General features: G+C 30.4%; 2 protein-coding genes across 12 annotated transcripts in view; one reads left to right on the plus strand and one right to left on the minus strand.

The window, feature by feature from the left end:
• The window catches only part of LOC130676567 (glutamate receptor ionotropic, kainate 2-like), a 297696-nt gene that overhangs the window by 220283 nt on the left and 54701 nt on the right, over positions 1–22712 (plus strand). For 7 of the 11 annotated variants that reach the window (XR_008991438.1, XR_008991439.1, XR_008991440.1 and 4 more), the window contains exons 9-12: positions 4535–4738; positions 7063–7266; positions 9777–9881; positions 18029–18208. Coding sequence is in view for 8 of the 11 variants with exons in the window: in XM_057482888.1 (XP_057338871.1) it covers positions 4535–4738; positions 7063–7266; positions 9777–9881; positions 18029–18208 (693 nt within the window). In the remaining 3 variants the exon portion in view is untranslated. Of the gene's footprint in view, positions 1–4534; positions 4739–7062; positions 7267–9776; positions 9882–17540; positions 17799–18028; positions 18209–22712 lie in introns of all 11 variants that reach the window. The other 4 variants (XM_057482894.1, XM_057482887.1, XM_057482893.1 and 1 more) reach the window with 3 other exon arrangements.
• On the minus strand, positions 104–2882 carry LOC130676575 (uncharacterized). Its single transcript, XM_057482902.1, has 3 exons — positions 2723–2882; positions 693–809; positions 104–610 (listed from the first exon to the last, which is right to left on the minus strand). The coding sequence occupies exons 1-3, from the start codon at positions 2769–2771 to the stop codon at positions 408–410; spliced, it is 369 nt and encodes a 122-aa protein (XP_057338885.1). The 5' UTR covers positions 2772–2882; the 3' UTR covers positions 104–407.

Below are 22712 nucleotides of genomic sequence, written 5' to 3' on the forward strand. Positions count from 1 at the left end.
CCTTATTTTTTACAGTGTAGGAAAGATGGTAACGCTGGCCCATACGTAGATATTAATGATAAAATAACAAATGGGATTGATTCTGTCGAATGAAATAACGAACTTTCTATTTATTTATTTATTTATTTATTTGTTTATCCAAGTTATAATTAAGTGGAAATACAGTCTGCATGCTATGTTTTATACTTGTACAGAAATTTAACTTTAGTTTTGCATTCATATTTATTCGAAGAACACCTATGTATAGATTGTTATGAAGAATTTTATGGAATAAATCTTGACGATTTGTTTAGGATCATAATCCGAGTATAAATATACGTAACATTAATTTTTAGTTTACTATGTATTTAAATATTTTTTGAGAATACATTTCTTGATAATTTAATTATCGTGGCAATTTGAATAAATTACCATCTATCGCTTGCAAACATCAATGCGATTAAAGTAACAAACACGATAGACAATGATGCAGTGAAGGTTCCTACACTATTACAAGAATCTTTGTGACAAAAGAATATTTCAGTTGAAACAGTATTTGTTAGGTTTGTGATTCCCTCAACTACTTTGGCCTGAGAATAACATCCGCGCTGAGTGACAGTAGTCTTATCGGCTGAAAATGGACAAGAATAAATTCAATATTACGGTATATCATAATTGATAATCACTCATCATAAATCATAATTATTACTTACCTAGAGATACAACTTGTTTGAAACAAAAATTATCTGCAGCGGTACAATTTACTGGTGTTTTCAATGATGCCTTATCACATTTATCCTTGTTACACTCGTGACATTGTAGAGATTCTCCTACATAACAAATGGAATATATATTTTAATAAAAAGAAATTTAATATAAAAATGGCGGGTAATTTTGAAAAATTTTCTTCCCGATGAAAAAAGATTTTATACAATTATATATAGACTATATATAATTGGATAAAAATGGCCCGAACCAATTGTATACAATTTGTATAGAATTTGTATAGAAATTGTATATAATTCTATACAAATTGTATACAATTCTATATAATTATATACAATTCTATATATTGCAATTATATAGAATTGTATATAATTATATACAATTCTATATATTGCAATTATATAGAATTATATAATTTGTATAAAATTGTATATAATTATATATACTTGTATACATTTTGTATAGAATTGTATACAATTTTTATACAGTTGTATAAAATCTTTTTTCATCGAGTTATCACTTTGAAAATAACATCCGCGTAAAAAAAAACTGTTGGTTATTCTAAAATTCAAAACGTGAAACAACGACGAACTTTTTTAGAACGTTTTTTAAACTTTTGAAAATTTAGGAGAAAAGTAAAAAAAAATCTTGATAAAACAAAATACGTTCAGAAATAGTTCAAAATCAGGTTTTTCTGAACGTACTTTGCACTGAGAAAAATGATGAAATCTAGCACTTTTAATGGAGTGTCAAAAAACGGTTACAAAAGAGTCAAAAATGTTAATGCGTAGTTTTAAAAGTCAATTGTTTCAAACTTCCCGCTAAAAAAATTGGAAATTTTCAAAACTTCAGGAAGTTATTGGTTTCAGTCAGATTTTCGAAAATCGAATTTCTAAGAGATCTTGAAGGTTCTAGGAAGCTATCCTGACTAATTTCAAGATGATGTCCGAGTGTATATATGTATGTATGTATGTACGTACGCACGTATGTAAATGTCTGTAACTTTTGAACGGATGAACCGATTTTGATCGTCAAGGTGGCATTCGACGCGGCTTGTCAATATCTAATAGCTGATAAAAATTGAGCTTGATCGGTCAGGTGCGTTCGGAGATAGTCCAAAAATAAAAATTTTTCAAAAATGTTTTATTTGGATAACTTTTGATTCGCTCGATGGATTGATTTCCAAATCGATTCAGCTCTAAAACTTTATAAGCCGCGTCGAATGCCACCTCAGCCATTAAAATCGGTTCGTTCGTTCAAGAGATACCGTTGTCGAAAAAAATAAAAAAAAACGTTTTCTTTTAGTTTTTTTGAAATATCTCAAAAACGACTAGATAAATCGATTCCAAACTCTGATCAGCTTTCAAACTCAATAAAACGCGTCGATTGCCACCTTAACCGTCTCAATCGGTCAATTCCATTGAGAGATGTCGTTGGAGAAAAAATGGTAAAAAACGTCTTTTTTCGAAAACAATGGTATGCAAAAGTATTTTCGAGCTCCTTGAGCTCGAAAATAGCGGAAAGTTTCAGGGCTCGCTCGCAGGGTCAACCGATAGACTGATTTTTTTTATTTGCATTTTTCAAAGTTTGAACATCGTTTACAAAAAGTTTGTCATTGCATCACATTTCGAAGTTTAGAGCAGTCAACACTTTTTCAACGATTTTTTTTTACATCGGCAGAATAGTATAAAAAGTTTACTTATGCTTATTGGCACGAAGAAAAAATAATTTTATGATGCAAGAAATATTTTACGTGACATAAAAACAAAGATTTTTTTAGGACTAAAAAAAATTTCTGGCTTCAAGCAAATTTTTTCTTGCTTCAAAAAAATCACTATAATGAGGCAATAGTTTTCATAAAATAATAATTTTCAATTTAATTTTAGAAAAAAATTACTAATTTTTATTATTCTCGGAAACAAGAAAAAAAAATTTTCAATTTTCTTAGCGGGAAGTTAAAAAATATTTGAATTTAATTTTGTTCTCTCAGTGTGATAGTAATTATAATTTTATTTACCAGTAACGAATAAAGCCGCAACAACAGTAAAAAACACCAGGTACTTCATGATTTTTAGAGTAGATATCAATACTTGACTGAATAAAAAATAAAAGATACTTCCTCGCTAACTTTAAGCTTTGAACTGATGGATATTTTTTTAAATGCACACGTACGTGAGATTAGGTAAAATTTCCACATACCAGCCGAGTGTGGGAGTAAATCAGGACAGATAAGATATCTATTAACTTATCTGTTAAAATGAATAGGTGCGTCACTGTAATAGCATATGTGGCATACTTACACTTGAAATATAATGCGTTATACACTTATTTTTAAGGCCATTAAATGAATTCCAATTAACGACTATTATTACCAATACATAGACAGTGACGAAATCATTAAATTCATAGTTGATATTGTTTTTACACTCATACACTGACTAGTCGATAAGTAATCACTTGAATGATGAAATAATTACTTTACTTAAGAAATTCTTATAGCTTTGGTTTTTTCGGACTATTTCGATTACTTTACATTTTAAAAATGTGTATGTTTGTCATGAGGATTTTTATTTGACTCATGATAAATAGCATTTCGTCATTACTAAATTTAATAAAAATATTTCGGTTAATATGACTCATATTATATTTTTATTATATAGTAAGGGAGGGACAAAATAGGATACCCCCGAATTTTATGAAAAAAATTTTATTTTTGAAACTAATAGAAAAATTTGCAAAATTGTTTGGTAGGCGGCGAACGTCACATTCAATTTAATTTAATCAAATTTATGTAATTTCCGAAATTATTTTTTTAGTGTTTCAATTAACATTTTTAACTTTCCGCTAAGAAAATTGTTAATTTTCAAAAAAAGGGAAGTTTTTGGTTTCGGTCCGATTTTCGAAAATCAAGTTTTCATCAGATGGTCCTAGGAAGCTATTCTGACTATTTCCGGATGGACGTCCGTGTGTATATGTGTGTGTGTGTGTGTGTGTGTGTGTGTGTGTGTGTGTGTGTGTGTGTGTGTGTGTGTGTGTGTGTGTGTGTAAACTTGTTTTGTCCGAAGATATCTTTGGAACGAATCAACCGATTTGAACGTACTTGGTGGCAATCAAAAGGACTCACCAAAACTTAAAATTGATTAGATTTTGGGGTAGATCGGTCATGTAGTTTACGAGTTATACGAAGAATAAAAATAAAAAATTTTTTTTGTTTTTGATTTTTTGCGTATAACTTATAAACCACTTGCCCGATTCACCTAAAAATTGAATCAGCTTTAAGTCTCGTTGAGCCCCTTCGATTGCCACCAAGAACGTGTTCAAATCGATTCATTCGTTCCAATGATATCGTCGGACAAAAATTATAATTTTTCAGTGAAGGTATGTTTTACCGGCCTAACAAATTTTTGAGCTGGGAGAGCTCAAAAATTTACAAGTGATAATGTTTCCGAGCTCCCTGAGCTATAAAACCGCGGGAAGTTTTGGGGCTGGCCCGTAGGGTCAGGCGGTTTTCAGATTTTTTTTAAAGTATTCGTTATTGTAATTACGTTATTAAGAACTAGAAAAATTTGACTTTGAAGAAGTGGACAACCATTGTAAAAAAAAAAAAAACGAAATTTGCCGCACGGTCCAGTTAGACCATTTTGCCCTATTTGTTTTCTTGAATCTTAAACAAACATTTTTCAACAAGCAATAAACATGTTTTTTCTCAAAAATGGTGTTTCATTTTGCCCTGGGTTCTCTTCATAGATAATCCTGTACACGATTATATTGTTATATAAATTTTCTATCTTCATCATTTAATAGATGGATTATGATTTGTTGTTTTCAGGCTGGACTTAATGGATTGACTGGTCGTATCGAGTTCAATGAAGGTAAAAGGAACAATTTCAAATTGGATCTTCTAAAGCTGAAAAAAGAAGAATTGGTTAAAGTTGGGGAATGGCGGCCAGGTTTAGGCATAAACGTTACTGACTTAGAAGCCTTTTACGATAAAACTTACGCAAATATTACACTCGTCGTAATGACACGTGAGGTAAGTAAAAAAGCTTATTTAGATGATTTGAAAAAAAAAACTATGTTTACATTTTAATACACTGAATATTGCGATAACCAAATTAGATTCATTACTGAATGTAGATAACTATCGTACCATCTGATATAATACTCGGATTCCGGGCTCGGAAACATGAGTATCGAGTGTTACAAACCGACCGATAATATTATACTTGATGTCACGACACTAGTAGCCTTCTTAAAGAAGTCTTACGTAAATCTGTATCTTCAGTCTTCAGCAAGTCTGCATCATCAGTCTTGAACAAGACTGAGGCAAGATAATTCCAAAACATACGTTAAGTAAATCTGTAGTAATACTTGCTGAGATGCATTAGTTGACTTGCTGCAGAATTGCTTAAGATACTCGGACATGGTTGCTTACTTCGTTACTTCGTGAGTCATCTATTCAGCATTAGTATAGTAAATTCAATGGCGCCCACTTGATGTTCGATGTAATTTTATTTGAGAGATAGAATTGTTAATTGTTAGCACTTTAATTTTAAATGAGGACCATTGGGTTTGCTAAAGGTACTGCGTTTGAGCTTGGAGTGACTTGGAGATAAAGAAACTCGATATCTTAAGCAATTCTGCAGCAACTCTGGCCGGACATTGTTATGTAGTACGTCTATTGGTTAAGAATTGCTGTAGTTTCTACAGATTTCCGTAAGTCTTTCAGAAGAATCTTGAGCAAGATTTGATGAAATCTTTGGCAAGTATTGGGGAGAGGGGGCAAAGTGGGCCTCTTAAGGAAAATAATTATATTATCATTAATTTTTTTTACACGTTTACTTATTTTTAAACCTTTGATACTTATTTTCACTTCATTATGCTGCGTCCATTAAAATTGAAAGATCGAAAATTAGGGGCAAAGTGGGCCCGCCAAAAAATTTCGGATTTAATATTTTTTATTCTTTACACGTGTGATATTTGCAAATAACTGTAAAACAATTGTATTTTAATAATATAAAAATCATTTTAATAGTCTGCTGCGATATAAGTTTAGAACGTAATTTTATTATCTTTAACTTTCGTAATAAATTATATTTAATGAACAGTTTTGGTTGTCTATTTTAGCCCTCATTACATAAGAAATTTCGATAAGCTTATTATCCGTCAAAATTTATTGACGTATAGAAAATTTTGAGGGGCCCACTTTGCCCCCACATTTTTTGAAGTTTTGCAAATTTTAAGGGGCCTACATTTCCCCCTTCTCCCCTACTTATGAAATCCATCTTCTTCAAGTCTTATTTAAATCGTCCACAAGAAATTTGCTGAAGGACTTCGTCAAGTAACTTCCTTAAGACAATGCTACTAGGGTAAATGTTCAATAATAGTGCTCTGATAAGTCAAAAATAATTAGCTATAAAGGACAAAAAATAAAATAAATAAATACAATAAGGCGGTTTATTAATATTTCTTCATTTATATTTGCTAATTATTATTTAATCATCTTATAAAAACAAATAAGTTATAGTTACTAACCTATTAAAAAGGTATTTTTCTCTGCCATTGCATTCATGTAAAAAGAAAAAATTTACTCGTTTCTACAGTCATTACACAATTATATTTAAAAAGTAATATCGACTTTAAAGTATTACCTATTGTTTTTATCAAGTACTTAAGAACTAACAACAGCGAGAATGTATTATATGAAATAAAAAAATTGCGTTAACATACTGAGGGTCAGTTTCAAAGAATCTAAAAATAATAAATGTAAACTTTTTGCACGCCTCGGACGCGATAGCGAGAGAGGTTGTGCTCTATAATCGACTCGTCGTGAAAACCGGATTTTCCTACCTTTCATCATTTCTACTTTTGTTATCAAACTTTGCTGATATTATAAGGCTCCATTTTACCATCAGATAATTTTTTTTTTTATTATGTCACGACAAATCAACTTGCCAACTGTCATCCAATTAACTAAATAAAATAAAAAAAGAAAAAAAAACAACGAATGTCTACATCTTTATTAAAAAATTTTGTAATTAAAAAAGAAAATTAATAATTTATTTTGTAAAATAAAAAATTCTCGACTGAAGGTAAATATTCTTGATCCAAGAAAATTTTTTTGGAGACCTAAATTTTCTCAGATAAAGTAGAAATCTTCTCCAACCAGGACGAATTCTCTTCGCTCAAGAAAATCTTGACTTGGTTCCCGAAAACGTTTGTCTTCAAAAATATTATCTTGACTCAAGATATCTGTTTTTTCTGTGTACAAAACATCCATATGCGTGTATTTTTATTATTATTATCATTTTTAACTTCGCGCTAAGAAAATTTTAAATTTTTTCATTTGAATTATAGGAAAAGCCATATGTTATGGTAAGAGAAGATAAAAACCTAACAGGAAACGCACGATTCGAGGGCTTTTGCATAGATTTACTGAAGTGGATAGCTGGTCAAGTGGGGTTTCAATATGTTATTAAACTAGTACCTGATCACATGTATGGTGTTTATGATCCAGAAACGAAAGAATGGAATGGAATTGTACGCGAATTGATGGAAAAGGTATTTATTATTAAAATATATACATCAAAAATTTATATGCCAGAGGTTTTGATAAAAATGAAAAAAAAATCACGTATATTTTAATCCTTATTCACTCTGCTCACGGTTTTAGTTTTAATATAATAAATTCATATTTAATGAAATTTTTATATAAAATTATTATTAAATTTCTCTCTCAGAGAAATTAATTATATAAAAATTGATTCGCTCGGCATTTAATCAGCGTTTACTTGGTAAAATTTTTCCATTGTATACATAGATTTTGGGGGTTATTTTTTCATTTAACTTCGCATAAAATCTTTATATGCAAACGTTTCAACTCATAGAATAAGCTACAGATGTTACTTAATAATATTTCCCGATATTTGAATATAAAAATCTTCGATTATTAAAATTCACTGATGGTACGCAAAACGTCAGACGTTATATGAACAAACTTTGATTCCTCTTCATTTTTAATAAAGATGTTTTTACGATATAATCAATGTGCCAATAAAAAACTTTGAAAAATTATGTGTGCGTCAGATGGCTTTCTATAAATATTAAATTGCTTTAGAGAACAATTCCATGAATTTTTCAACTTATTAACATTTTCATAAATATATGAGTATTAAACATATGCTGATAATTATCATATAAATTCATTCATTTGTTATTCAAATTTATCAGAAGTACATTTGATATTTTACGGAAGAATACTCATAATAGCGCGTGTTCGTACAAACTTTTCACTGTTTTTGAGAATTCAAAATTTCGGAAGCACAAGCGTGTTTTTTGGCAGTAGATCCTGCCTGGAAACTTGGATACTCGAAGAAAATTCACGAGACGTTTACTAAGCAAGTAATGCATACATCTTTGATAGATTATGTTTGAGTGCGACTCAGGCAATCTCTTTGCAAAACTAGAATTCGAAGATTTTAATCCCTAATAAAATATTTAATAAGACTTTAGGCAAAATCCTTTCATTTTCGAGTTTTGAGGATCGTTCTCTTTACTTTGTTTATTTGTTTATTTTTTTTAAGATACAATGAGTGATTAAGTCAGTAATGGGTGATTGAGAACTTTTATATACCACTAAACTAATATTTTCAAAGTTTAAAATTAGAATACAATAAATTTGTGTAGGGTTACATACAGTTTGCGTCACTTGAATAGCCTCACCTATTTTTTTCAATATCTGATTCTTAATAAAAAATTTTTCTTCCTTCCGCAAATCATAAAAGTAATAGTTACATCCATCAGGCCCATCTAAATTAAATTTTATTTCATCTGAAAAAATTACTTGTAGCCATTTATCTATCCAACTCATATGTTCTTTTACAAATAAAAGTCGTGCTGATGTGTGTTTTTGATTCAAAGCCGATTTTTTCTTCAATTTCATTCTCTTTAGATGCTTTGCCTGTCTTATCACTCTTGTTACAGTTGAAATAGATGCTGCTGTTCCAACTTCTGCCGCTATTTGCCTCACAGTCTTAATGGAATTAGATGCCGCGCGAATTATCATTCGACGTTCCCTTGGCGTTGTTGCGAATTTCGTTCGACCTTTATAATTTTTTCCGTAGTTTTCATTGTTTTTCACGAAATTATTAATAACTTTAGCACTTCTATTCACTCTTCTAGCGATTTCATGATGAGAAAAAATTTTGATTAAGTAAAAAATTAATTTTATTAATTTCTTCAATACTTAACATTTTATTGCGCCCCATTTTATATAGTAACCAATTTTGGTGTTTTGAATCGATTTTAATTTATTCACCACGCCATAAAATTGCAACGTAATAATACGAAAATGAAACGTATTAGTTCCTTTGCGCAATAAATTTGACTGAGGCTATCCATGTGACGAACTGCCGACAAGTGGCATGTCCCCCTCACGATATCCTCGTTTTGTTTCTCGAACACTAACAACATATCTTGTTCTGTCTTAAATAAGTCATATAAAATATACAGATAATTTTACAAATCAGCAAGTAAAGAATCAGTTATTGAAAAAAAATAGATGAGGCTATCCAAGTGAGGTGGACTGTACATCAAGTTTTAGACTACCCGTACGAAAAAAGTATATGTCCGGGATACATACGGGCACAATTGAATGTATGTTTCAAATATACGGCATATATTCAGATTTGTCTGAATGTATACGGATATATACTTTTTTCGTACGGGTATAGAATACATGTCTCAGCCAAAGAAGTGAACCTCAATCTCATCCTCAAATTTAGGCTGCAAATAAACAAATTACCGAGCTTACTTTATCGTCTATACTCCGCTTATTATATCGGCAAAGTAAACCCTAATCATATGGTTTTGTATATAATACTAGTTGGTAGCTTTGTTTGATGCGATTTATTATGACGCTTATAATCAAGACTATGAGAAATACAAGACGTCATTTGCTTCTTGACATCTTATTGAGCACCGATCCGTAAAGGGCCATTTAGGGTTTGCTTTGCAGACATGACAAGGCGCGATAATCAGGCATGCGTTGAATATAATATTATAATTTTCAGAGAGCTGATCTTGCCGTTGCTTCTATGACCATAAACTACGCTAGAGAGAGTGTTATTGACTTCACAAAGCCGTTCATGAATCTAGGAATCGGAATACTTTTTAAGGTGAGTTACAATATTGTTGATCCATTAAAACTAATAGTTCATTCGACTTGTACTATTTAAATAATTCATCAAAGTTAACCCTTGACCGACACCAAAGACACGATTGGTCGAAAAAAAATTTTGTTGTAATATAGCTCAAATTTCAATAATTACTATCAGCGGTTTAGTGTAGTTATTATTTCGAAAATTTTACGTTAAAATAAAAAAAAATCATTAACGTCCACAATGCAATTAATGATTCAAAATTTTATTGTTTTTAATTTCCGTATTTCAAAATAAGTATTGCTTGTTACAGTTATGAAACCGAATATAAATTATGTGAATATAATGGCAAAAGGGACAAAATGAGCCTCCTATAAGTTGTCTTAAAAAGAGTATGACGACATAAAACGAACATTATGGGTCATCAAAATTTCTAATATAGTGAAAAATATTAAGCAAGAATCCAATTTTATCCGTATGACTGAAACAGATCTTGTCAGCAAGTACTTGTTGGTGCATTGAATGTTAATTTGCTTATTAGGTCTTCTATAAGCATTAACAACATAGTTTTATATCGTAACAACTTCATACTAAAAACATGATTAATTTTATTATGATCTTTGTTATTTCAAAGTTCCGTGCAAACACGCACCATCTGCTATGATGTACTTATTTTTCCATGTATTGATTGTTAAGTCAACCACCAAAACTTAACTAGTATGTATAATATGCCATAATATGTGATTGTTCCGTCTTGAGTACGCCAACAGACTCGTCAGTAAGACGAGTTGTTAACGTACTTCTGCCTTAGGCTACACCTATACTAGTACGGACGGAACTAAAAGTCTGTAGTGAGCTTCGCTGAGGCTCCCCACCAGAGGGAGGTACTTACCGTACTCATTGCATTTGAGTGCTCGGTCGGCTGTACATCATATTATCAATGAAATAACAGAAATATGAAAATTTCCAAGGACTCAAGAGTTCCTAATTGTATTGCAACTCGAGGATTTACTTTCCAACCTCTACCGTACATATAACGGCGTTAAATAAATTGTTATTATATTATTGAAAATTTTTGCACACCTCAAGCGCGAAGCCCTTGACTTTAAATCCTCTTTACTTTCTTTATAGTACACCAAAGTTGTTAATGCTATATACCATTTTAAAGGAAATTTATTAAAGAATATTTTTCAATGCAGTCCTTATTTGATTAATGATGTGATTAATTAAAAAAAAAAAGATTTAGTCCAAAGCCCTCAGTGCGTCAATTGTGGTGTTCGGACTCGTCTAAACACGATAACTTTCGAAAAACAAGACTTATCAACTTAGTTTTTTTTTATTATCTGTGTATTTCTGATCACAAGAACCCTTTCAAAAATTAATATCTGAATCCTTTTTGTTTTGGTGTAATTAATAAAAAACGTGAAAACTGATTCTTCGTGAAAAATTTAGCTGCTATTTTTACTGTTGTTATTATTTTTTTCATTGTTTCTCTCTATCAACTACTGGTGGCAGCACTAGCGTATCAATATGTTTGAAAAAAAAAAGCTACATTTAAGACAAAACAAGGCGGGATATTTAGAAAAAAATGTTAGTAAAAAAATATTAAACTGAAAATAAGTAATAAAAATAAAACAATCAAATTGATAATTTGTAAGTTGAATAAAAGTTCATAATAAAAAAAAATATATTAATATTATATAATAATAAAAGTAATGATTAAAAATAAATTGAGCGATTGAGGTGTGCAGTTTTGGATTTTCCAACATTTTTTTTTTTTATAAGCGTCAGTTTGGTGACTACAAGAACCTTTTCGTAAATCACTACCCAACTCTTGTCGGTTTAATTGTATTTTATAAAAACTTAAAAAGTTGAGATTCCAGAAAACTTTAGCTGCCATTTTTATTAGTACTATTGGTATTATTTTTTCCTTCTTTGTTTCCATCGACAACCAGCGGCAGCGCTAGCGTAACAGTAGATTGAAAACAAGAGCGCCATCTGAGACGAAAAGGCGGGATATTTAAAAAAAAGTTTAAATAAAAAAAAATTAAACTGAAAATAAGAAATTAAAACATAAAATTAACAATTTAAAAGTTGCGTGAAAATTCATAATTCAAATTAAATAGAAAATGAGCGATTGAAAAATTTGTGAAATTTCATGTTATTTTTATCAATTTTAAGCACTCAAAGTCGAAGGCTTCGTTCCGTATAGTAGTTTATGGAAAAAAATATGGTGAAAATATTTAGTGCACTGAGTCAACGAACACAAAAAAAAATTAAATATGTATATTTTCATTATAAGCACTTGGAACTTTGAAATATATGTAGAGTCCCCGTGTTCTATAGATTTACTGTTTTATTTATAAAGTGAGAATTCGAAACAAATGATGTTATTTAATTGTATTGTTTGTAGAGTGATCGATTCGCGCCACATTCACAATGTTTTTTTTATCATGACTGGCTCGTATTGGCAATAAATATTTATTTGACGAGAAATAAATGGTAGAAGTGGTGGAAAAAAAAAAATTCCACTATCGAAATATTTATTCTAGGCAATTCATTTTGTCCCTCCTTTGCTTACCAGGGAAAGAAAGTTTAGATCGACGGATCTAAATCCGTTAGTATATTTATTATATTTTTTCATTCTTTAGATCTGTATTTGACGCAGATAGAAGTCAAAAAAAAAAACGATTGAACTGTAAAAATAAAAAATTAGATCTCGCTGGATCTACATTATTTTTTTTCTCGCGTGTATAAAGTTGAGCTCTAGTATTTTACAAGTTATTTTTTTCTTAATTCAACAAATTCAGATATATCGATATTAGAACAATTGGTTTTTTATTTAATTATTTCATCAAAACTTGATTTTAATCAAATTTTGTCAAATCAATGTCACAGGTAATATTCAATTCGAGTTTTAAGTCGTTTGTATCTGTCAAGGGTAATTATTAATAAATTCAAGTGTCGATATTGGCTTCAAAATTATAAAATATTTCCGGATCGAAAAATTTCATCCGATTTTCAGTCTAACTAGAGTGTATTTGGACTAATTGGCCAGTCTTTGAATTTTTATAAAAATTTTAAGTTGTTTTTATTTCATAGACGATCAAAAACAGACTAATAAAAGTAATAGTAACAGTCGGCTTTTGGTCTAGATAAAAACAAAATAAAGACAAAATATTTTGAGAAATATGTATCTGCACTCCTTGTTTAAAAATATTGATTGAAAAGAATTTAAAGTAATGAAATTCGAATTCTTTTCAATAATTTTAATTGATTTCAATTTTTTCGTTTGTATATATAGGTATACAGTTTGCATGGAGCGACCGCTTCTCAATTCTTTTCAATTAATATTTTTAATAAGGGCTCAGAAAAAAAAAAATTTAATTCAAATAATCATTTATTTTGCTTCCATAAATACTGAAAATAAGTAGTTTTTTTCTAAAATAAAACTGGAAGTTGTTATTTTGAGAAAACTATTGCTTCACTTTAGGAATAAATTTCTAGAAGCATGAATTACTTAAGGCAAGCAAATGTTTCTTCAATTTAGTTGATACCTTCTCAAATTTACTACAATTAAAAACTTCAATAGAGCAATTATTTGCTTAAATAAAAAAAAGGATTGAAGAAAGATATAATTAAAAATTAGAAAAAAATTTCGCACTAAAAAAAAAATTTTTTTTTATAAAAAAATGAAATTTCTCATTAGAATTGATAAAAATATTGAATATATTAGTTTTTTTCGAGAGCTACTTCTGTAAGCTATTAAACATTTAAATTTTATTATTTTGTTGTGTAAATTAATATTTAAGATGACAAACATCGATGAATAATTCGAGAGTTTATTAAAAATACGATTTCCAATAAGCCACCGTGGTTGAGCGCGCGCAGTTCATAAGTCTCGCGCGACCAATCTGGGTTCGAATCTTGGGTAGGGTAAAATTATTTATTTGTGAAAAAAAATGTTTGTTAAGGTACAAAACTAATCTGTACAACATTAGATAAAAAATAGTCATGTTCAATAATATTTTTTGACAAAATAAAATTATTTTCGTAGTATTAAACAGGTAAATAAAATATTTGACTGAAGTAATTATTTTACTCCATATTGAAGTAAATAATTGCTTGGCACTATGTAAGTAACTGAAACGGTGACCGACCTAATGAACTTTGAAAATTGAACTTTACCAATTTGAACTTGACACTTTGTACTTTCACAATTTGAACTTCGGTAAGTTTGAACTTTGGTAAATTTGTACGTTTATGAATTATGAAAAATTATGAAAAAATTATGAAAAAAAAAAATTATTTTTGATGAAAGAAATACTAAATTATTCAAAGTTCAAATTTGCCAAAGTTCAAATTTCCAAGTTTGAAGTGTAAAACTTTAAATTTTCGAAGTTCATTAGGTATGGAACCACTGAAACACTTTTGTAACGCATTTTTTACGAAAAATATACATTTTTTTTTCTCAGTGGAGAGGCGAATAACCAGGCTAAAAATTATTGATAACAAGTCTGACAATGGTCTAAATAAGAAATAGTACGGACTAAATTCGATTAAATTTTTCATGTTAATTAAATATAACTATAGAGTAGAATTAAATAGAAATAATTGAAAATTTTTATTTGATTTAAAACAGATTAAATTTTTCGACCCGGGATTTATATTTAATCGCTTATTATCTTCCTCCTCTGTCAATTTATTTCTCACCGGCTTATTAATAGCATTTTATAACTGGGGCTATAATTGCAATTAAGATAGTGACGATAAAATAAAAACTATTTAATTATTTATATAAAATTAATACATTAAAACTGTCATAAATTTAGTCGCATCCAAGTTATTTTAGTAGTAATCTACTCTCTAGATACAAGAAACTTAATTTGATGAGTGTTATTACTTTTTTACGCTTGTCTTGCAATACTAGTATTTCTCTACTCTGTGTAAATTAATAAATATTTATTTAAAATTACCCGTGCTCGCTTTAGAAGTCAAAATACAACTTTCATCTCATCTCTTTTTCTTGTTTCAATTCGTAAGCATGCAAATACAGTCACTAAATCAACTATGTACTTTTCATTTTATTAATTGTCATACATTGCAATTCTAAAGTAAATTATTATATAGCTTAATTACAAAAAGTTGACTTTAGTCAAGTAATAATTCGATTAACAGTATTAAATTTTTTTTTTAATATTATGCACTAATAAATGCACTTAGAAACTAAATTAATTAAATACTACACTACGAGAAAAAAATGTATATTTTCAAGAAAAAATGTTTGATTTCATTATTTTAGTTATTGAAATAGTGCGAGAGCAATTATTTTCTTCAATCAAGCAAAATAATTACTTTATTCAGGTATTTTATTTACTTACTTAATACGGTTGCGTAACAACATATCCGCGACAAAATATCCGCGGAAATAATATCCGATGAATAAAATTTCTACGAACAGAATATCCTGAAAATTAACATACCAAAGATATGAATTCATCAGATCAAAATTTTCATGGTTAAAATAACAGTAGAAGAAAGTTATTAAAGCCATATTTTATAAACATTTATCATTTAATTCATTGAATACTTCATGCGAAAATACACATGATTGATACATACATAAAAAGGTGTGAAACATAGCGCTCTTTTTTCACGAATTTTGTGTGTTTGCAATTACAAAAATATACCCACACATGAAATGGTTTGAAAGACAGAGCCCTTTTTTTCACAAATTATTTGAATATGCAATAAAATATCTACGGACAGAATATCCTGAATATATATATATAGGGGAGGGTGGGGCAGAGCGGCCCCCCTAAGCCAATTATTATTTTTTGTGGCTTTCAACGATAAGATCACTTTACTTTTGTCCTATTTCGAACGAATTTATGGACATTTTGCCAGAATTCTGAAAAAAAATTTTTTTTTTTTGGGGGGCAGAGCGGCCCCCCTCCAAAAAGTGATAAAACAAATTTTTTTTTTCGTTTTTTTTTTTTTTGAATTGTTTTCATCATTAAGAATGTATTTCTTTCTCTTGACAACTATTTTTTGTCTTATATTACTCGAAAAAAATTTTTTAAAGCGTAAAAAATCGTTCACTCTCGATTACCTTAATTACTAATTTTTATTTAATAAAAAAAAATATCAATTCTGTAATTTTACTTTATTTCAAAAATTTATCAACTAAAAAAAAAAAAATTAATTTTTATAAATTTTTAGTGACCAAATTTGCCTCTTACATAGAGAAACGGCCGAAAAATATGAAAAAATAATTTTTTCGGAAGTTTCGGCAGGTCCATTTTGCCCCAGATGTCATGCGTAGGGCTAGAAATGTGTAATTATAATAATTTTTTTTTAATTTGACGATAAAAATATGAAAAAATCACTTTTTCATAATTTTGGGCTTGTCCATTTTGCCCCAAAGGTCATGCGTAGGGGTAAAAATGCGCAAACATATCGGATTTATAGTCATTAGTCGAAAAAAAAAAAATTTTTTTTTTGATCAAAATTTCAGGGGGGCCGCTCTGCCCCACCCTCCCCTATATATAAATATATATATATATATATATATATATATATATATATATATATATATATATATATATATATATATTTAATCAATTGAATTTTTTTCGACAAATTTTTAATCAATTGAATTTTTTCACGGATATTTTGTCCACAGATTTTTTGTCTGTGCATATTTTGTCTATGGATATTTTTTTGCGGATATTTTGTCCACGTCGTTTGCTATCGCACATGTAACCAAAAAATATTTTTTGATCCATTGATGACGTCACTATTAGAACGATTAGGTATCTTTTTTACCAGCTGCATCTTATCTAATATTTTTAGCTGCCGGCTATAGGTGCTAAATGTCGTACATTTCAACTGTCTGTCACAAAAAAACATTATTAGACATGCCTTTTTTATCTAATGTTGCTCAGATTAGTTTCGTACCTCAAAAAACATTTTTTTATAAATAAATAATTTTACCCTACCCAGGATTCGAACCCAGACCGATCGCGCGAGACTTATGACCCACGCGCGCTCACCCACGGTAGCTTATTAGAAATCATTTTCTTAATAAACTCTTGTAATTCATCGATGTTAGTCATCTTAAATATCAATTCAAACAACAAAACAATAAAATTGAAATATTTAATAGTTCATAGAAGTAACTTTCGAACAAATTAATATAGTTCGTATTTGTATCAATACTAATGAGCAATTCGATTTTGTTATAAAAACGAATTTTTTTCTCAGCACATGTATTTATAATTTTCAATTATATCTTTCTTCAATTCCTTTTCTTTATATAACCAAATATTTGCTCTACTGAAGTTTTTAACTGTAATAAATTTGAGAAGGTATCAACTAAATTGAATAAATATTTGCTTGCATCAAGTAATTCATGCTTCTAGAAATTTATCGCTAAAGTGTCGCAATATTTTTTTTTAAATAAAAACTATCAATTTAATTTTCAAAAAAATTACTTATTTTGAGTATTTATGGAAACAAGAAAAATAATTAATTTTCCTCTCACTAGAATATTAAAAAAAATTCTTTGATATTAATGATTAAATATATGGATATAATAACTTTTGTATTAATAAGCCCAGCATGGAATCGCCGATGAGGTCGTTTTAATTAAAATTGTAGCCTAAAATAATTTAGGTACCATCCAGCCAGCCCACTCGACTATTTTCCTTCATGAATCCACTGGCCGTTGAAATATGGCTCTACGTTTTGGCAGCGTACATGCTCGTCAGCTTTACTCTCTTCGTTATGGCTCGCTTCAGTCCTTATGAATGGAATAATCCCCATCCCTGTTTAGCGGAGAGTGATGTCATCGAGAACCAGTTCAATGTCAGCAACAGTTTCTGGTTCATCACCGGGACATTTTTACGACAGGGCAGCGGTCTTAATCCCAAGGTATATCAACATCGTCGATCATCCCTCATCCCCCTTAACTCCTTTTCCCTTTTTTGTCTTTTCCCTTCACATCAAAACTTAATATCCTATTTTATTTAGTTCTTTTTAGGGCTGCGTTTAGAAAATAGACTGACTGAAATTGCGGAGCTTAATTTAATGAAATGAAAATAGGTTTAAAAATAAATAAAACGTTGAATTATTGCTGTTAGTAAACCGTGTAAATGCTCTAGGCCACCAAACGCGCGCCTTCTCGACTCTTCTCATTTATGAACCCTCTCGCAGTGGAGGTTTGGTTATCGATGCTGGGTGCATATGTGGTCGTTTCTGTATCAATATGGATTGTGGCGCGTCTTTCACCTTATGAATGGGTAGAACCGCCACCATGTCCGAGCTGCAAGTGTCCTTTGCAGGTAGGCTCCCGTCAACCGGTGCTATAAACGCTATTATTTATCACTATTGTATTTGAGTGTTTAATCAAGTCCATTTGCATTGATTGTGAAACAAAAGGTGACCTTTTTATTTTTAAATATTTTTGTTATTTATTTATGTGAGGTAATTTAACGTTGTTCATTTTTTAAAATTGTGCCGACACACACACAATAAACAATTTTGCTCTTCTAAACTTCTAGTGAAAGCTTCCACTACGCTGACTTCCATTTCCATAAATTTCCATAAAAGTATAATGAATGGGGTGTACTACCATGTCACACAACACAATGTATGTAACACAGCCATGAGAGTAACATAGCTGGAGTTGTATTACGAAAATCTGATTTTGTCATATTAATGTTCGGGTAATATTTTTATTTGTTGTCGAAATAAACTCAAATTATCAAGCTTAATACGATAAAAAATTACGTTTTCATAATTACTCGGGTCGTGAAACTCTACCGATCTTGGACTGTATAAATTTTATTGTGATTTTAAAGTTATAATGGCTTTGTTTTCTTTATCATATACAGGGGAGGGGGTGAAATGGTGTGTTCCCAAAATTTCAGAAAAAAAATGTTTGTTTTAAAAATTCCAAAATCATTTTTTTTAATATAATTCAGCATTATTTTAAATGTTTTTTTTACTGTTTTTGAAAACCCGGGAAAAAAATTCATATCTGGCCATATATAATTAGATATAACCATATAAAATCATATATGAGTCATACATGTTCATATAAGATCATATATGGTCATGTATGATCATATATGATTCATGTATGTTTATATATGAGTCATACATGTTCATATAAGATCATATAGGGTCATATATGGGCATGTATGATCATATATGGGCATATATGATCAGACGTGGCCAATTTTCATGTATGATCATACATGATCATATATGGTCAGGTATGAATTTTTTTTTCCGGGAAGTACCCCCCCCCCCCTTATTTATAGATAGATATATTGCATACCAAAAAATATCCAAACTTGGTTGTTATTAGGACAATCCGTGACATAATCAGAATTCGGCGTATCTGTAGTCGAGATCTGCCCAAATTTCGATTTTCGAAATTCGGGGTGAAAACAATAAGATCCCGATTTTCTTAGAATTTCGATTCTTTTAATGGGAAGTTAAAAATCCCTAGAGGGTCCGAACTACGGTAAATTACCGTATTTCACCGCAAAATTTACATTTTCAATTTGACGTAAACTACAGTAAGTTACGGTAAAATGACGTATTTTTACGGTTATTCTTTTGAATGCCGTAAATTGCGGTAAAAACCCGCACTTTTGCCGTAAAATACAGCAGTATTACCACAAATTCTACGGCGAATGGCCGCAATTTTACCGCAATTTGCTGTAAATTTTGGTAATTTCGGTAATTTACGGTAATTTACCGTAATTAGAATCTGCTAGGGATCGTACATTGCATAGCAAGTTGACTAGGTGAGTCTTTATACGAAAGCACAATGTTTTTAACAGGAGTCGTAGGAACACACGCACGAGCGCCACCCGGGTCAAAAATAAAATTGGATTTAGACTTGGCCGTCTTAAATCTAAATAAAGTTTTATTTTTGAACCGGGCAGCGCGTGCTTATCGTGCACAGGAGATTAGTGCTAAGAACATTGTGTTTGATGGATAATGACTTAGCCCGCGTGCTATGCACTATACTTTATTCAACAAATGTCTGATTTTTGCGAACTATTATGTTAACAAAGTAAACCCTAAATGAGGTGGGGTTATATTTGATACTAGTTCTTGACTGTTCTTACCACTCATTTTTTATTTATTTGAATTAATAAACAATTACCACCATATTTATGTATAGACACTAACATCAAAGTTAGATTGATTGTACTACTCATTCCGAACATATTTAGTGTCGAGATTATTTGCTTTAGTGATAATAGTAGAGTTTGTTTTTGAGAACGGTCGATAATGGTTTCAGAGAGAAATGTGATTATGGATTCAAATACGTTTGTTTATGACCCCCATAATCGAATGTTATTGAAGAACACAAGACGCCATTTGCTTTCTGACAAATTATTAACTACCAATCAGTAAACGCCCGTTTAGGGTTTGCTTTGCAGACATTATAAGGCGTGATAATCAGATCGTATCGATATTTGTGTATTTTGTTATTTTAATTTTTAAAATGACGTTTTGTAAATTAATTATTTAACCCCGTGGTAAATAGTGATATCAATAAACTTATAAACATAAATAGAATATCAATGTATTCTGTTTAATTTACTAACACGAGTTGTTCTAAATACAAATTTAGTCTACAAAGTACATCTGATAGAATCAGCCGGTGCAGCTAATTGAATATTTGTAGACAACCAGTAGAGTCATTAACTCGAATTGATTATTTAGTCAGTTGCGATTACCGGCTAAAACCAGTAACTGTTCGCCGAGAGTTTCCGAGCTTAAATATCTTTAATTATTTCGTGCTCCAAAATTATTTAGCAAGTATTGATAAACATTTTATTTGTTTTCCTTTACCATGACGCATTACCTGGATTGAATTCGTTAATTATATGTTATATAAATCGCTTCTTAAAATAACTAATAAGCATCGATTAATTGGATCCAATTTTTTTTATCGGGTTACACCATCGATACTAAGGAATAAGCGCAATACTTAATCTATTATGACACTGAAAATTAGAGGTGGGTAGTTCCGGGAACATTCCGGATTGAACCTGGAACGTTTCCGGAGCGAAAAGGAACTAATCCCTGGAATCATATCCGTGGAACTATGTAATGGTTTAATTTTCATGAAGGTTCAGTTTTTAAGACGTAGACATACAAAATATTCTAGTATACACAACATTATACTATGCGACCTATGTGTTTAAGACGCATTCACGGCGAACTACATTATTTTATACTAAATAGAGAATGAATTATGATTGGTATTCAACTCCAAGTTCCATAAGAAATCACCAATCAAAAATTATTCTGCTGCTTTACTGCATGTTGGTAATGACGGCAGTGGCGGACAAAAAAAATCTAGTGAGTATACTAAAGTGAATTTTGAGGAACGATCAGATACGTATCCGATAAAAGACATAGTTCATTGAACTATACAAGTCCGGAACTACTCACCTCTACTGAAAATCCCAAGAACACTACACGGTAAGAAATATTTTGCGGTTATCGCTATGCCAGTATGGGCTCGAACGCCATACTGTATGGTATCGAAGATTTTTATAGGTTATAAAATTGTATACGTAGATGATTCAACCATTGCGGGAATAGTAAGATTGGCAATAGTTGTCGCGGACGCCGCAGTGTCAGTATGGCCGTCAGGCCCATACTGTGTTGCCGTATCCACATTGCTGCTGGCCAATAAACCTAGTCTAACGACATCTATATAGTTTTGGTGGTAATACGATAGTATAAATTGATTGACACGCCAGAAATTATGGCGGGAAAAACTAGTAGCATTGTGCCCTCGGCATTGTAGTATGGCTCTCAGGACCATGCTGTTTCGCCGTGCCTGCCATGCATACGTGTAGTGATTCGAGTGGACAAATATCCGGTTACTAACCGGTAAGTTATTTGGCTATTTAACCGGTAAAATATTAATTTAAATGATAAATATCTACTTGCGTCGAATGTGTATATAGTTTAGTATACTAAATTTTAAAAGTAATATGGCGTACTGTTTTTTTTATTGAAAAAATTATTACAAAAAAATAAAAAATAAATTTTATTTTTAAAAATCTTGATAAACTTTAAGTGCAATTTAAAAAAAATGTTTTTTGTTCTAATTTAATTATTGAAAACAAATAAAAAAAAATTAAAAACGTCGGCTAACTTCAGTAACTTTGTTATAACAGAACTCTACAGAAGGTCTTATTTCAATACTAAAGCTGCATTTGACAAGATCCGCGAATAACTTTGATCAATGTTTCATTTTTATCATTTTTAACTATTTATTTATTAACTCAATAATATTGAAAGATAATAGATAATTGCTAATAATTTTTAGTCTACATTGTACACATCTTCAATCGCACATCAATGCCACCCACGGAACAAAATTAACTACTTTGGTTATTTATCCGGTAAATAACCTGCTGAAAATTGGTAAAATAAGTAAAATATTTATTTTACCGGTAAACTCTCTTCCCTACATACGTGTGAGCAATACAATAGCTCCAGTGCTATACAGTATAGTAAATAACGCCGTACTTCTAGGACTCGTTACAATACTGTCTTGGAATATTTCACATACTATTTTAGTATCTGTTTTGAGACCATGCCAGCATGATGTTGACCGCCATGCATTTCTTACCGTGTATAAACGCACTAATAACACCAAAGTAGAAGGGCGCAAAAATTCTAAACCATTAATTTTTCGTTAGTATTTTGCTATAGTGTTCATTACTGTTTTTCCGTAAGGGCCATTCGGCTCAGATTGGTCTTTAGGCATGCGGCACTGCGCTTTTTTCGAGCTCGAAT

The sequence above is a fragment of the Microplitis mediator genome, chromosome 10 (genome assembly GCF_029852145.1).
Source record: "Microplitis mediator isolate UGA2020A chromosome 10, iyMicMedi2.1, whole genome shotgun sequence".
NCBI classification, from domain to species: domain Eukaryota; kingdom Metazoa; phylum Arthropoda; class Insecta; order Hymenoptera; family Braconidae; genus Microplitis; species Microplitis mediator.

Bases quoted from the DNA above. Each gene is read 5' to 3' on its own strand.
- LOC130676575 (XM_057482902.1), bottom strand. From the start codon at position 2,771: ATGAAGTACCTGGTGTTTTTTACTGTTGTTGCGGCTTTATTCGTTACT. The intron at 810-2,722 runs GTAAATAAAATT...TTTGTTATGTAG, and splicing joins TGCGGCTTTATTCGTTACTG to GAGAATCTCTACAATGTCAC. The intron at 611-692 runs GTAAGTAATAAT...GTCCATTTTCAG, and splicing joins CAAACAAGTTGTATCTCTAG to CCGATAAGACTACTGTCACT.